Genomic DNA, 15,866 nt, shown 5'->3' with positions numbered 1-15,866 from the left:
GCAGCTGATTTGGACAGTTAATTAATAGTCAAATTGATAACTGACAAATAACACCACGTCAAAAGTGCGCAGGCGCGGTCTGGCGGCGTAATTTGTTTTTCACTTTTGAGTGAGAAATTACTATAAGTTTCGGATCAGTGATCGAAGTTGGAACATAAATCTTGGGTTCACACTTCACAGTAATTAAAAGAAAAAGTTACATACATGATACAATGCAAGTTGTTTTTGGTACCTTGCAAAGACCATATAAATGCGAGAAATAATTTTATCAGTTTAATCAGTTGAATTACCTGCCCATTACAATGAATCCAAAGTTAAAAGCAGCTTTTACTCAGATGAAACCAATATGCGATAAGTTGATGATAAATCCTACACCAGAGAACATCAAAGATTACTTAGAACTGATTAATGACCTGAAAAGGGAGTACTTGCAAGATTTACAACAGTATTTGCTGTTTCCTATAATTTCACATTTGCAGTCAAAGGAAATGGAGTATGTATGGAGTTTTAAATAAAAAACACACATAACGACCTCCATTTTAATGGTTTTGGTTGTTTGTTTGTTGTCCTTTTTCTGTTAATAAGATGATCTTGAATTTAGAATATAATATCATAGGAGTGTACTTAAGAAACTTTATGTAGATACATACATATTATAGTCTTGATATTGTATATAATCTTTACAACATTTTATGGGAAATATTTTTTCAAAAATTTATATACAAATTATTATATATATCAACATTGTCTTTTACAGAGGGCGACATGAAGTTCAAAGATATTTGCTTACTGCCATGAAGGTGATTTTGGATAAAATAAATGTTGTAAGCTTTGAACTGTGCATTAAGATTGAAATGACTTTAGCTGTTTTAGCATTTGATAAAAATAAACCAGGCATGAGTAAGTATTAACTAGCCTTTATAATCAAATTTTGTGACATAGCAGCAGTGCATTTATAAGAATGCGTTTGTAAGAATGTTTTCTTATTCTTTCTATAAATCTATTTTCTATCATTTATTAAACATTATTTTCAAATAGTTATACTTAATTTATAATAATATACTATTATAAATATATTCTGTTTTAAATGTTATTAAAAAAAGCAATGTACATAATACAAATACATGTTGCATGAGTCAATTCATAAATCAAATAATCCCAATCTCATTAATAATTAGATAAACTGGCTCATCATTATTTTTAAAATTGATACATTTTCTTTTTAACAGTTGCCGAAATTCCAGAAGAAATGAAACTAACTGCAATACAATGCATGACCTCTCTCATGTTGAATATAGAAACACCACTTAGATTGAGACTGATCAAAGGTCATGCTCCGCTGTTAGCTCAAGCTATATTTGTTTCCGTGCATATGGCCAAACTAGAAAAGTTCAGAGTACTTAGGTTAGTTTAAAAAAAAACAAATAATTCCTCCCTATGTTGTTCCTCCCTGTGTTGAGATGTAGAGTTTATGAGATGAGATGTATGTTTAGAAACTGTAACAGAGGTAAATTAATCAGATATTTTAGGTTGTTTTTATGTTTATGAATAAGGCAACAGATGAAGGCTAGTATATTCTAGGACTTTAAAATTATTTTCTTTGATCTTTAGAACATTTAACCTGTATATGGTATACAAACTGTAAAATTTGACTTTCAGGCTTGCTGCTTTAGATAGCCTTTTAGCACACACAAGTATGCACTCAAAACTCACAGATGTATCCTGCATGATTTCCGACCCAGTACTCGAAGAAGCCATAGTACAAATGCTATGTTGTATTTTACCTGGTGTTCTGGCAACTTTACAAGATGTGGCAATGTGTCCTAACAATCCTGGTCATGCAGTAATTGTGGTAAGGTAAATTTTTTTGTGGATCTCTTACACCATTTGATTGTAGCATTTAAAAAGTTAAAAGTCATAATTTTTCAGAATATTTAACAGCCTTCCTCCTATAAAACAACAAATTAATAACAGACACTTTGTCATTTGTATTGTATAATTTATAATTCTGTATTGTTAAACCATGGGATAAACCATTGATTTTATAGTATAAGACCTCTGCCCTTGAATTATTTTCATTCTATCAGAAATGGAGGATTTTCATTCTATAAGAAAATTTCACCATTATCCACAAATTTTTGTATTTTTTAAGTACCTATAAATATTTCAGATGGCTTTAAATGCTACACACCGGATAATGTGTATGACAATGAATGACAAGCATTTAAAAGCTAAGTCAACGGTTACAGTTGCCGATATCATGAAAGTGATCAAAGAGAAGGAAAGTGCTAATTATGTAAGCAAGGGTAATTGAGGTATATCATATTATAGGTGTTGCATGGATGTGTTGTATTGACATAGATATTTATCTTCTTTAAACTTGTTAAAATCTATGATCTTTTATGAAAACGTTTAAGTATATTTATTAATAATTATTTCCTTAAAATTCAGATTTTTTAATATCGCATCAATCCGGCGGATCCAGGTTTGGCGCCAGGAGGGGGTTACATAGTCGTAGTCTAGTCAAGAACTTAAATGTTTGCCGTTATACAAACTTATTATATTATATTAAATTACTAGCGACCCGCCCCGGCTTCGCACGGGTGCAATGCTGATACTAAATACACTACAGAAAAACTGTGAACGTTGTATATAAAAATGTGGGTTATCCATAAGATAGATATACATATACCATCACGGACTCTGTAGACCTTTTCAATGTGTACAATACTTAGTACATTATTTTGATAAAACTCGTAGTTTTCAGCCTGCGTTTGCAATGTAAGCGGAAAAAATGTAATTATTTACGACATCACATTAGAAACCTCAAAAATAACAGTACTTCTCCACTATTTATGGATGTTATGATACATATAAACCTTATCTATTAAAAAAAACCGCATCAAAATCCGTTGCGTAGTTTCAAAGATTTAAGCATACAAAGGGACATAGGGACAGAGAAAGCGACTTTGTTTTATACTATGTAGTGATTCAAATATTGAAGTATTTAGTTACATAAAATCTGGATGGTGACAAAATATTGAAATAAAATCATTATGTTCAATTAGTTCAGTTAAAATTATCTACCTAAGTTCTGGAACCAGCTCAGGTGGGTCATGACCCCTCCCCCTGGATCCGCCGTTGGTTAGCATGTTAACAATTAAGTTTACTTGTAATATAATTCTTAACTTCATTTATAGCCAAAACCTCAGACCTCCCAAAACTTAGCAAGGAATGGTTTGAAATGGCGGGTGAGAAATTAGAGGCTGTTATGCGCAGTTTAGTGCGATTGGGTGCACACGAGCATTACAAAGTCAGAAAAGAGCTTTCCGTATTGTGCTACAGGGTGCTCTCTGAATGTAATAGGTATGTTTATACAGACCGTTTTCATAAACTTTAAATTAAGGGCTTTGAGGGCTGTTATTTTTAAATATTGTATTAATTTTATATAAAACTAGCGGATCCGACAGACGTTGTCCTGTCTACACGTCTTTAATTTCAAAATTTCAATTTTTAATAAGCCATTTTGATGAAAATTATTATTCAAATGTTCTGACAATATCTAACGATCCAGCACATGGTCACACACGATATAACACAATGATAACAAAACTTTTTTTAAATTTCGGGACAGACTAAAATTTAAATTCGAATAATATTTAAAATTTGACACTGCGATGGTAGCACCGTCTGTCGGATCCAATGTTCGAAAACATTCCAAAATAAACAACAACTAATAAATTGAAAATTAATTAAAAAAACATTGTCCAGCGGACAAAATTGTGAATCTAAACCATTCCCTGATCCCCTTGAACACACACAAAAAATTTCGTCTAAATCGGTCCAGTCGTTTAGGAGGAGTTCAGTCACATACACACGCACACAAGAAATATGTATATTAAGATTAATAAGTATATTACTTTTAATATTGCGGAAACGGAAACGATATAGCCTTTCTCTTAAATACATGAAAATAAATATAAAGAAGATATTCTACGGTTTCGATAATTAGAAATGCGAGGAACATGTATCCTAACAATACAATAATAGACCTGTATAGTAATTTTATTCTGGGAATACGTTGTCTTCGTATATAATTATTTATAATGTATACAAATATTGTATATCCTATTTCAAAAGAGGAAGTTTGGAGTTTCTTGCCCATTCTTCTCCACACGAAACTACCTTTTAAGGGGCAACTAGAATCATCTTTATATTTTATTTAACATTCAAAAGTGCCATTTTATGTGCTCTAATTGGAATAAATGATTTCATTTTAGTCAAATTTGCTTTTAGTTTTAATCAGTTACATATTTGTAAATATGTTTTTTTTTGGAATTCTTGCTGTATTATTTTTACCCTAAAAAAGTGTGGTTTTTTTTGGTTTTGTATTACAATTACAAGTTTTACAACATAAGTCTACATTGTTATCTGAAATTGTATTTTGTTTTAAATTATTTAACGCATTTTTTTCACCTTAGTTTTAAACTTTCCAAACAAACTTCTCAAATTTGCATGTGTATATTGCTTTAATAAATTTATTAAAATAATTTTAAAAAATTTCAGCACAATGCAGCCATCAATATCAATGTGTCTCGACATATTGATATCTCTTTCGAGTGATTCATATACTCAAGTGGCGAATTACTGTTTAAATGCACGCGCGCAGTATTTCCGCAACGCGTCACCGAACTCTGTACTCAATGCTATGGACAGCCTCACAAAGAATCTGTTTTTGGTGCTCGGATCTCTGCCCAGGATATTAAATAATATTGGTAAGCTTTTTTTATTTTTTTTTTACCTCTGTTCTAAACACGCTGATTAGTTTCCAGTACACAGGTACCACTAAATTAACTTTCTGATATATAGATATTACAAGTGATTTAAATTTGGAATATGGATATTGTTTTTAAATGTTTCCATATCCAAAGAGGTTATTTGCGAATTGTATTAAAATAATACTGGCTGACCAAAAATTATCTGTGGAACAAAAAAGTTTATAATACAAAGTGTAAAAACAAAAACAAGCGAATTTGTTTTGATAGTTCGGATTTAAATTAATATAAAGGAATTTGTTTTAATATATTCGCGCCCCTTGATTGTTATTAGTCAACAGCGCCTATTTGTAAAAGTTGACTGCTTATTTAAATAATATTACAATATAAATATTCAAAAAAATTAAGTACATATTTTAAGGATTAAAATATTCCGCCATTTTTAGGACTTCAGTTGCCTCGCAGCTCAATTCGTGCAATTTATTACTTATAAAAAGTTGGTTAATACTATCGGTGAAAGGAATGTTTTCGTAATGTAATGAGACATTTTTTTTTTTAGACTCAGCTCGTAAACTGGCCTCTTTAAACCTCTTGGAAGGTTATATAGAACTGCTAAGTGAAGGCAGCCCTCAACGCCTGACCAGTATTCTGTCTTCAAACGAGGGCTACAACAAACTCTGTGACTCTCTCGCCTCTGCCTCTGCTATACAAACAGACTTGACATTACTGAATCGTCATGCAGTTCGGGGTAAAAGATTTTTTTAAAACAGTTGCTCAAAAAGTGGCATATTGCAGGGAGGTATAGCGTTCGGAAAGTGGGCTATTACACACTCGTGCTTTTTCTTTGCCATTCCCGCACTCGTGCGTTTTCTTTGCCAACTGTCAAAACAATGTGTATTAAAAAGAAAAAAACAACCACGAAGGTTTTATTAAAAAGACTCAGAAGTTTTTATGATATATGATTTCTAAATATTATAATAAGTAATTGGATTCAATAAGTTCGGTTAGGTTTCTTTTCATTTCATATCAATTAAAAAAATATTAAAAAGAATTTTATAATATATGCAAATACGTATTTTTAAAAAGTTTACTAATAATTGGATTCAATAAGTTAGGTTAAGTTTATTTTATTTCATATCAATAGAAAAAAAAATTAAAAAGAAAAAACTAACCATGAAGTTTTTACTAAAAAAATCACAGAAGTTTTTATGATTCATGCAAATATTTTAAAAAGAAGCTACTATTTGTTTCAATATCAGATTTAATGATTGGACTCAATGAGTTAGATTTGGTTTTCTTTCAATAAAAATAGTCTACTGAAGAATTGGCTGTATGGGCCAAGTTCCCTTTGCCTACCCAGAATGGCGCCATTTTCCAAAAATGTTCTTTCGAGTTGAGTTATTTGTTGCACAAAATGAGTCATTTTGACGATATTTTATTTGAATGAATACCACCCGAACGCAGTATAATTGCATAAAATGCTTTGGAGAACAATTTACCGGAAACATATCTACGTGCAATGAATTTATTCCGTAGATAGAAGAGAAAAAAAGTAAATAGTATAATTAAATTGTTTAATTTTTTCGCAACTGTATTAAAAATAGTCGTTCAGTACACGTGCGGAACCGTCATTGCAACTCGTCCCGACTGTCAACCCTCACCTTCGGCTGCGCCTCGGCTCGGGTAGACATTCGTCGGAACTCGTTGCAATGACAGGCTTTCCGCACTTGTAATGAAATGTACTATTTAAGTATACCAGAGACCGCTTCATATTCAAAAGGGTCTGTCTGTCATTGATCATCACATAATATTAATAATGTTTATGTTATATAGAAACCATTACTTGATTACAAATAATTGGAAGATACTACAAAACAAGGAATTCTTGTGTGTGTGTGAGCGCATCAATTAATTTTAATGTAACCTTAGGCCTCTATTGCACTTAAAATACAGAAACTACGCGGAAAACTGCAATTTTATTAGTAAATTTACAGATGTGTCAGCAACACCTCCAATGGACTCCCCCTGGTGCAAATTCCGTCACCTGGACAGCAAAGAATGCATCACCAGGTTCCAAAAGACCTGCCGTCTCCTCGGTGAGACTGAATGTGGACAGCTCATCCTGGATACACTCCTGGACACCTTCAGGGAGAGAAGGGACTGTGAGCTCCTGTTTCTAATGAATTTAATGGCTTCGGGTAAGTGATTTTTTTTTCACTCATGTTGGGTTTTTTTTTTTTAATTGTTTTGATATGCGATAAAGCTACTATTAATTAAAATAATTTTACAAAATTGTCTGAAGAATTTTATGCTGATCCCTGATGATGCTAGCGTTTCGGATTATCAGACGACCTGAAATAATTCCAGGTTTCAACCGCACCACCTCAATGGCTGGAAATCTCCCACAGTCCGCTTCTATAATTATTTCCTTTTGCGAACTAACTCGCTGTGGAATCGGCTTCCAGTAGAGGTCTTTCTTGAAAATACGACCTTAAAAAAGAGCATACACTTCTCTTAGAGCCCGGCGACACACCCCCACTAATATACTTTTTTGGCTGTGCCGTAAACTCGCCTTTTTAATCATAAAAAATGTGTACTTATGTACACGCGTTAGAAGTTATACTTCTTTGATGTATGGAAAAAAATAACTTAAATGCAGTAGTGATTAACGATAAATATTAAAATTAATCAAAAAGATTTTATGTAAATAAATAAATTATTAGTAAATACTATCACCGCCGTATATGAAATTGGTTTTAAAACACCAAGATAACATTATTCACACTGTTTAATTGTACTGTTACGAAACACGTGTTCTAAATATAAAAATACTAGAATATACAACTTGAACTTAGTTATCGATTTCCATGCCACCTAGACCTAACTTTACGATGTCGAATTGAGATGTTGGTGCGCGCGCATCGTAAAAATTCACTTTCATCATTTTTCTCCATCGCGCCAAAAGAAGTATAACTTCAAAAAATATCTGACTACTTTAAACTATAGTTCTACATAATGGTTTCAGTAGTCTACCGAAAATAATCAAAATTTTGTTTATATATCGAAATTTATAAACACTTAATACTGACTTGCATTAAATAACACGAATTTATTATAATAACTTACCAAAAATCTACTTTTCTAACTAAATTATCTGTAATTCAGCTCCCAAATCGACCGAGTCGTTAGCCAAACGCGTAATAGACGCGTACGTTGAGGAGGATATTTGGTATTTACCGCTAGAGGTCGCTAGTGAGGCACCAATCACGGATGAAGAGACCCTAGATATATCTGTTTACAATCCTCGGGCCTGGAATAAGGATAATGTACCTGGTAAGTATACTTGCTAACTAGCGTTAGTTCGGCAAATTGATTCATCACTGGTTATTTCTCAAGAACACATCGCCATCGCATTCTGTCCAGTGTTTCTCGCTTCCAATTGCGAGTTTTTTAAAGAGCGTACCAATTCTTAAAAGGCCGGCAACGCACTCGCGAGCCCTCTGGCATTGAGAGTGTACATGGGCGGCGGTATCACATAACATCAGGTGAGCCTCCTGCCCGTTTGCCCCCTGTCTTCGACAAGTCCATCCCAACATCCCATTATCATTCATTCATTCTCTTCCCATTCTTCGCCGGGTTGTGCGTTCAGTAAAGACCTTGGGTTGCTGTCGTTCGCCATTCGGTGCACATGTCCCAGCCACTTGAGCCTGTTGCACTTTATGAATTGAACGACTTTGGCGTCATCTAGGATGTTATAGTTCTTCATTGTAGCGAATTCGCCAAACAGCGACGTCGCAAACAGGACCAAAGATTCTTCCGTTCGAAGATAATCAGAGGGGTCTCGTCTTTCTTGCTAAGGGGTCAGGTCTCACAACCATAAGTGACCACTGGTCGCAGTTCAGTTTTGTACAACAATTGGTACGAGAACCTTGCATATTTGACCTGTTTCTTTGTTTAGTTCCAATTACGGCCTCGGAGCGCTGTTAAAATTTCCATACAAAAGTGTTACTATAAGTATACGATTTATGTATTCTTTATGTTAAGTAAGGTTTTTATACAGTATTTATGGTACTTCCCTACTATGTATGGTCAAAAGCATGGAGCATGTTATGTGAGGACCAGTCCTGGAACCAGATTCATCATCAAAATATGCACTTAATTTGGCCACTGATTAGTTCACCAAAGTCACTGGTACCACCGAAAAGACTTTTTTAATACAGTTGCTCAAAAAGTGGCATATTGCAGGGAGGTATAGCGTTCGGAAAGTGGGCTATTACACACTCGTGCTTTTTCTTTGCCATTCCCGCACTCGTGCGTTTTCTTTGCCAACTGTCAAAACAATGTGTATTAAAAAGAAAAAACAAACCACGAAGGTTTTATTAAAAAGATTCTATTATAATAATTGGATTCAATAAGTTCGGTTAGGTTTCTTTTCATTTCATATCAAATAAAAAAATATTAAAAAGAAAAAAACTAACCATGAAGTTTTTATATTTATTAAATATTTTAAAAAGAAGCTACTATTTGTTTCAATATCAGATTTAATGATTGTACTCAATGAGTTAGATTTGGTTTTCTTTCAATAAAAATAGTCTACTGAAGAATTGGCTGTATGGGCCAAGTTTCCTTTGCCTACCCAGAATGGGTGAAGAAAAGAAAAAACAAGCTTTGCTCATATTCTTTGCCATTTTCCGAAAATTTTCTTTCGAGTTGAGTTATTTGTTGCACAAAATGAGTAATTTCGACGATATTTTATTTGAATGAATACCACCCGAACTCAGTATAATTGCACAAAATTGCTTCGGAGAACAATTTACCGGAAACATATCACATATCTACATGCAATGAATTTATTCCGTAGAGAGAAGAGAAAAAAAGTAAATAGTTTAATTAAATTGCTTAATTTTTTCACAACTGTATTAAAAATAGTCGTTCAGTACGCGTGCGGTACCGTCATTGCAACTTGTCCCGACTGTCAACCCTCACCTTCGGCTGCGCCTCGGCTCGGGTAGACATTCGTCGGAACTCGTTGCAATGACAGGCTTTCCGCACTTGTAATGAAATATACTATAGGAGTCGGGATCAGGTCATGGTCAAAAACATTGAGTCATCTCCTCATGGGCCAGGATTATGTCAAACGAGTTACTAAGCCCTACTCACGACTTGTCATTTGCACACGTCGACAGCTGTCACAGTTAGTTATCACCTAGAAAATAAATAACAAATAATATAAAGAGTTTAAAAACTGTAGGTCTCTTCGAAGGCGCCACAGAGACCCGTTATACAGACATTAGCTATTTGACCCCCCGTACTCAAATGGCTCCAACCGGATGTCGAACTCTACGCCAGGCTCAGCACAATATGGTGCAGTGCTGCCTCCTCACTGAAGGCCTCGGGTTAATGGCTCGGCGATTAGGAAGAGATTTCCAGCCCTACCTATTGAAGACTTTGTGCTTGGTGCTTGAAAGAGTTGGTAAGAAAATTGTTAGACTTTAATATAGTTCTTTATCTGTTAAATTTTTACCTGTCATAGCTTGCTTTGATTGCTTTGCGAGAAATAATTTTTGAAAACTTCCCAAATGCATGTATATGTTTGCGAAAGTTAATATTTTATGTAGAAACTCAAATCTCTAACCCTAATTCAACAAGTATGCAAATTATAAGAATAAATAATGAATAACGACTTTTTATTAATATTATCATATATTTGAATATACACAAGTTAACAAATAATTATGTTCCGTTTGACATCAATTCAAGTACATCGTTTCCGTTTCCCCCAATTCCCCAGTAAAAGTTATGTTGTACTCTCATAATGGACCTCGGACGTCTTAGCAAACAATACAACCTTTTTTACCTAAAGCTTTTGTATTATACGTATTTAAAAAAATTGAGTAATATTCCTAAAATTGATTGACTATAATTCTTGTATATATGCTCTTTTTAGGCGTAGGCTACGTCTAACCGCCTGTGTAATTATACTTGAAATATTTCCTATTATTACTTATAAACGCCTTTAATCTTAATAGCTACTACAAATTTAGGGAAGGGAGATTTCAAGCTTGCTTCTTCAGTGACTCATTAAACCTAAAAATTGCCATTTCTGTGGTGTAAAGTATCGGAAAGTCGAAAATAATATTAACAATATCTCATAATTCAATTAACAACCCCCCAATTCGTTACTTAATACTTAAAAAAGATTTTGTTAAAATAAGTTTATCTAGTAAGTATAGTTTAATGTCTATCCTTGATGATTAATTCTTGTCTTTTGTATATGAAAATGAATTTCAGGCAGCAGATATGAGATGTTGCATCTCTCAGGTGTGAAAGCGATTAATGAGATAAAATCTGCGTGTGGGAATACGACTGTTGGGGAATTGATTGCGCATAATGCGGATTATTTCACGCACCAGATCACGAGGAGGCTGAAAAGGGTATGAAGTGATTGTAAAATATTATCTTAATTTGTTGAAATTCAACATTTAATGCTGGTTATTTTTCATAGGATAAAATTAGTTTAAAAATAATAATTTTGTATTAATTTCAGGCCTGGAACACACAGTCAGCCCTCGAGATTTTGTCTGTCGTAATGGAATACAGCGATAGCACAATACTGGAATATATGTATGGCATTGTGGAAGATGTATGTTTATTTTTATATGTATTTGAAATATTTCTGTTCAAATAACTAGAATTATTTTGACGTGTCGTATAAATAGATGAACGCCGGCACACACGAAAAAGCATGAATTATTGTCCCGTAACGCTCACAGTACGCTACGTATACGTATACGTATAATAGTACGTATTTCCATACAAAATAGTGATAATTCAATTTTAATAATTTTTAAAAAATTATTGGACCCATACAAAATCAGCGTTATCCATTTTCGGTCAAAGTGTTTTACTTTTAACAAAAAAAAATGTATTTCTTTTTCTATTAGGTACTAATCCAAAGCTGCGATAAATACTACCAAAAGAATCTCTACTCATACCTACAAGTTTTTCACACATTTGTCTCGTGTATATACAAATGGTTCCCACACAAACAAACGGAACACGTGCACACAGATGCGAAAGATGTACTCGATGACGTCATAGAGTATATAAAGAGTGAGGAGGAGGCACAGAGGGCGATAAATGAGAGTGAAAAGGATGGCAGGAGTGTGGAGGAAATGTTTAATGAGGATTTGGAAAGGACAGAGAATGACGCATTGGATTATGATGATACAGTGACAAGTGAGTAGACTTGGTGTTTTTAAGTACTTTATACAAACCACAGCAGTGAATGCTTTTAGCAACTGGGAGGGAGTCATGAAACGTCGTTCACGATTAGTTTTTAATTTTCATTTTATACGGGTGTATATTTTTTTGTCGTGTTATTTTTCCTATTATGTATTTGTGTAAAACCAGACAATATTTAGTTTTCTAAAAAGACAAAATACAGCAAATATTTTTCAATTACGATTAACTTTACTGTCCCAATATAATACTATTAAGTCTGATTTTCTAAGAAAGGATATTTAACATAAGAAAGTCCTTAAGAGAGAGAGTACACTAGACCCGTGGTGTCAAGAAGTTGAAGGCTCATTTCATTTTTAACTTGCATTCTCCATCGAAGTTTGGTATCATGCGTCATACTTTTTTAACTGAATTTTGAAATGGCACTTTAGCACACTTTGTGTTAAAAATATCTAATTATGATTATATGGGGCCGTTCAAGTATTATGTAGCATCTACTTCAAGTATCGTAGATTTACTGCAATTTATACGCGCACGCACACATACGCGCTCCCGAACGCATACACTCACACACGCATACACTCACACCGCCTCTCGTCAGCTAAAGTAAGCGAAGCTCACAAAAATAATAGTACAAAAACGTTATAATATTTTGTATGAATCATCGATAATGCATTTCGTTTTTAAGTATAGAAAACTTGCTTGAAAGTGCTTGAACTACTACACTACTATATATAAATTATAAATATATTAATTTTGATTAATTACCCCGTATTAAGAAAATAACTAAATATAAACATATATTTATACACTTTTAGAAGAAAAACCTCCACTACCGAAACACATAGAAGTAACAATAACAATCCTCAAAAGATGCATCAACTTCATACCGGCGAAAAACCGGGACGACGCCATCTTGACCTTGCAAATTTTGACCCTGGGTTTGCCTGTTATAAGGGATTATGAGGACGAGTTGTTGCCTTTGGTTCATCAAACTTGGGGTCCGTTGGTCACAAGATTCGAAGACGCTGACACAGCGGTTCTAAGAAGAGCTCTAGATGTTCTGGTCACATTGGCAATGCTCTCCAAGGATTTTATTCGCCATCGTACTTTAAAGTGAGTTGAGTTTTATTAAATGTTCGTATTTGACACTTGCAAAAGACAAGTATCGCTAAAATTATTATAAATCTTTCTTGTAACATAATATTTTTTTTAAAGAATTGAATTTAGATTCCATGGACAACGTTTTGTAAATACCTACCTCTAATATAATTAATTGCTAAATAATAAAAGTAGTAATATATATAATAATATTACTTGCTACCACAATCCGTTAAACCACATGCATACAATTTTCGTATGTAGATATCTATTGAAAAAACGTTGTCTATGGTCTGGATCTAATTAACATGGCCATGCATTTCTGTAGTTTATATCTTACTATAAGTAATTTAAGAAATTACTTATAATGATTCAAGAAATATATATAAAAAATTAAGCGATATTCCTTGTATATAATAAATATATTTTAGAGGGCTTTATTATTCTTTTTTTTTTTTAAGTGAATTAGGCGCCCATGGACAGAATGCCCAAGCACTTGCGAGATCATTGCCGCTATATAATATACAATCACAATATACATTACATTTAGCCTATGCTTTGAAAATTATAATAATAACCTTCTCCGGTATTACTCTAGGGAAGTTCTACCAAAACTGTACAAACAACTTCACACGCTCTCAACTGAAAGTCATTTGAAAGACACAGGCTCAAGTTACCGACTTTCCCCCCCTTTTCACCTCCAAATAGCTGCTCTGACTGCCCTTGCGCCGCTCGCTACTGAATTGCGCCTGTCCGAAGACGATTTAGAAGATGCTATGAAGTGTGTGTCCGTCTATTTGTCTAGGAAACAGCCAAAACCGCTGCAGGTAGAACAACAGCTCAATTTTTTTTATATTGATTATAAAATGTTGAAACACAACCATATTTGAATGTTTGTATTATTTAAGTCCGTATGTTATTTTTTTTAATTCAGAGTATCATTTTGAGAACTATCAAATATGTGAAATAAACTAGATTTAATTCACGATTTGTAGAATAATGCCGTAAACCAAGTCTATGAATCGTTAGCAATACTTTTGACCATTTTATGCAGACTGCTAGGAACAATATCGTCAGTAATGTAGCTAAAACTGATAATATAGTAACAATATGTTGCAGCTTTATTCTGTGCACATTTTAAATCAAATCAATTACTCATGTAGGTAACATAATGTACACTTATAAACGTCAAAAACTAAATATACATTGAATGCTTCTAATTTACTGCCAGTTCTCAAATTAAGGGAGTAGAACGGAAGAGAAGAAGTGGTAAATAAACTCTCCGCCATTCTATTTAATCGCCAAGTTTTTTTCTTTTTCACGTTTGTAAGGTTCCTTACAAGTCTAGATTTTATCTTAATTCTAACGTATTCTAAAGTGTTCTACGGTCTTCATTATGCCGAGTACATAAACAAATATACTAAAATTAATTTTAAAATTATACCCTGTATCATAGTAGATATTTGTTATACCAATAAAATGTTTTGATTTCTGGCCTCGCTCAAATAACACTTCCGATTTGATTACCGGGGATTATTAATATTCACTTAAATATTTATAATTTGACGTCACACAGCCTCATACATAGATATATAAATTCTTCTCATTCGTTTCGCTCTTACCAGAGCGGTCGTGATCGCTATGTAGTAGAAGTAGAAGGCGCAGATGTGATGCGCTTCACGACGCTCCGCCACCGCTGCCTGCATTGGAGGTCATCCTGCTGCACTGATTCAGTGTTTCTCCTACGGCGGACTTAATCTGATCAGTCCAGCGTGCAGGTGACCTGCCGCGCGGTCTAGCGCCTTCCACCTTCCCCTGGACGACAAGGCGTTCTAGGGACTGATCGCCACGCCGAGATACGTGACCTAAGAATGTATGGATGCGAGATTGTACTGTTGAAAATAGACGCTGCTTAACATCGAGTTCTTGAAGTATCGAGACGTTTGTACGAAACTCGGTCCACGATACCCCAAGCATTCTTCTCCAGCACCACATTTCGAGAGCGTCTATTTTCTGCCTTTCCACATCTCGCAAGGTCCACGTTTCGGCTGCGTACAGAAATATGGGGATATAAATATCCTAGATTATATCCCGGAATGTTTCATTATCTTTATTATTTACAATTTCAGACACTCGCCATACAGTTCTTTAAAACTATCCTGTCATACAACTTCGGCGCAGCGTGGCTTCATTTACGAGGATTTTGTAATAATTCAAATGTAATCCAACCACCAAACAACAAATTTATACAGCTCGCTGAAATTATTGGAACTCCATATGAATGTGATGATAAGGATTATGATAAAAATGTAAAAGCTATATTCGATTAAATGTTTTGGTCTAATTAATTTACTCTTATTTTTTTCTTTTGAAAAGTACATATTAACTTGTTTATATTGTCTCTTTTTATTAAATTTGAGCACAGATGCATTTGAACGTGGGTTATAATTAATTTGTGTTATGACAATTCAATTCCATTAACGTTTATACACATTTTATATTCGTAAGTATATAAAAACAGCATGCCAATATCCGTCTACAGTCTGGCCATAAATACTATTATACGTATAGAAAAAACCCTTATCACTACCTTATCAGCTGCTATTTCCTGCACCATATTCCCTCTCCTTATCTAATTACTGACTCACTACGAATGCATCGTTATAGTTACTATCGTCTACTTTCCTACATTCAATAACCTAACATAATCTATGACTCCAAATTCCAAATGTAAATTAAAAAACTATA

General features: G+C 33.8%; 1 protein-coding gene across 1 annotated transcript; it reads left to right on the top strand.

The window, feature by feature from the left end:
• Window positions 1-96: 96 nt before the first annotated feature.
• On the top strand, window positions 97-15,463 carry LOC111000484 (TELO2-interacting protein 1 homolog). Its single transcript, XM_022269930.2, has 17 exons — window positions 97-493; window positions 758-900; window positions 1,230-1,404; window positions 1,660-1,852; window positions 2,171-2,306; window positions 3,201-3,366; window positions 4,567-4,775; window positions 5,335-5,523; window positions 6,770-6,973; window positions 7,941-8,108; window positions 10,027-10,248; window positions 11,067-11,209; window positions 11,323-11,418; window positions 11,720-12,014; window positions 12,836-13,133; window positions 13,717-13,945; window positions 15,248-15,463. Exons 1-17 carry the CDS (start codon window positions 303-305, stop codon window positions 15,446-15,448), a joined length of 3,258 nt encoding a protein of 1,085 aa, XP_022125622.2. The 5' UTR covers window positions 97-302; the 3' UTR covers window positions 15,449-15,463.
• The last annotated feature ends 403 nt before the right edge of the window (window positions 15,464-15,866 follow it).

The sequence above is a fragment of the Pieris rapae genome, chromosome 17, assembly GCF_905147795.1.
Source record: "Pieris rapae chromosome 17, ilPieRapa1.1, whole genome shotgun sequence".
NCBI classification, from domain to species: domain Eukaryota; kingdom Metazoa; phylum Arthropoda; class Insecta; order Lepidoptera; family Pieridae; genus Pieris; species Pieris rapae.
Note: the sequence above shows the minus strand (reverse complement) of the source record. Positions and strands in the feature narration are given on the sequence as shown.

Coding starts and splice junctions, on each gene's coding strand:
- LOC111000484 (XM_022269930.2), top strand. CDS start 303: ATGAATCCAAAGTTAAAAGCAGCTTTTACTCAGATGAAACCAATATGC. Junction 2,307..3,200: donor TGCTAATTATGTAAGCAAGG/GTAATTGAGGTA, acceptor CTTCATTTATAG/CCAAAACCTCAGACCTCCCA. Junction 3,367..4,566: donor GTGCTCTCTGAATGTAATAG/GTATGTTTATAC, acceptor AAAAAATTTCAG/CACAATGCAGCCATCAATAT.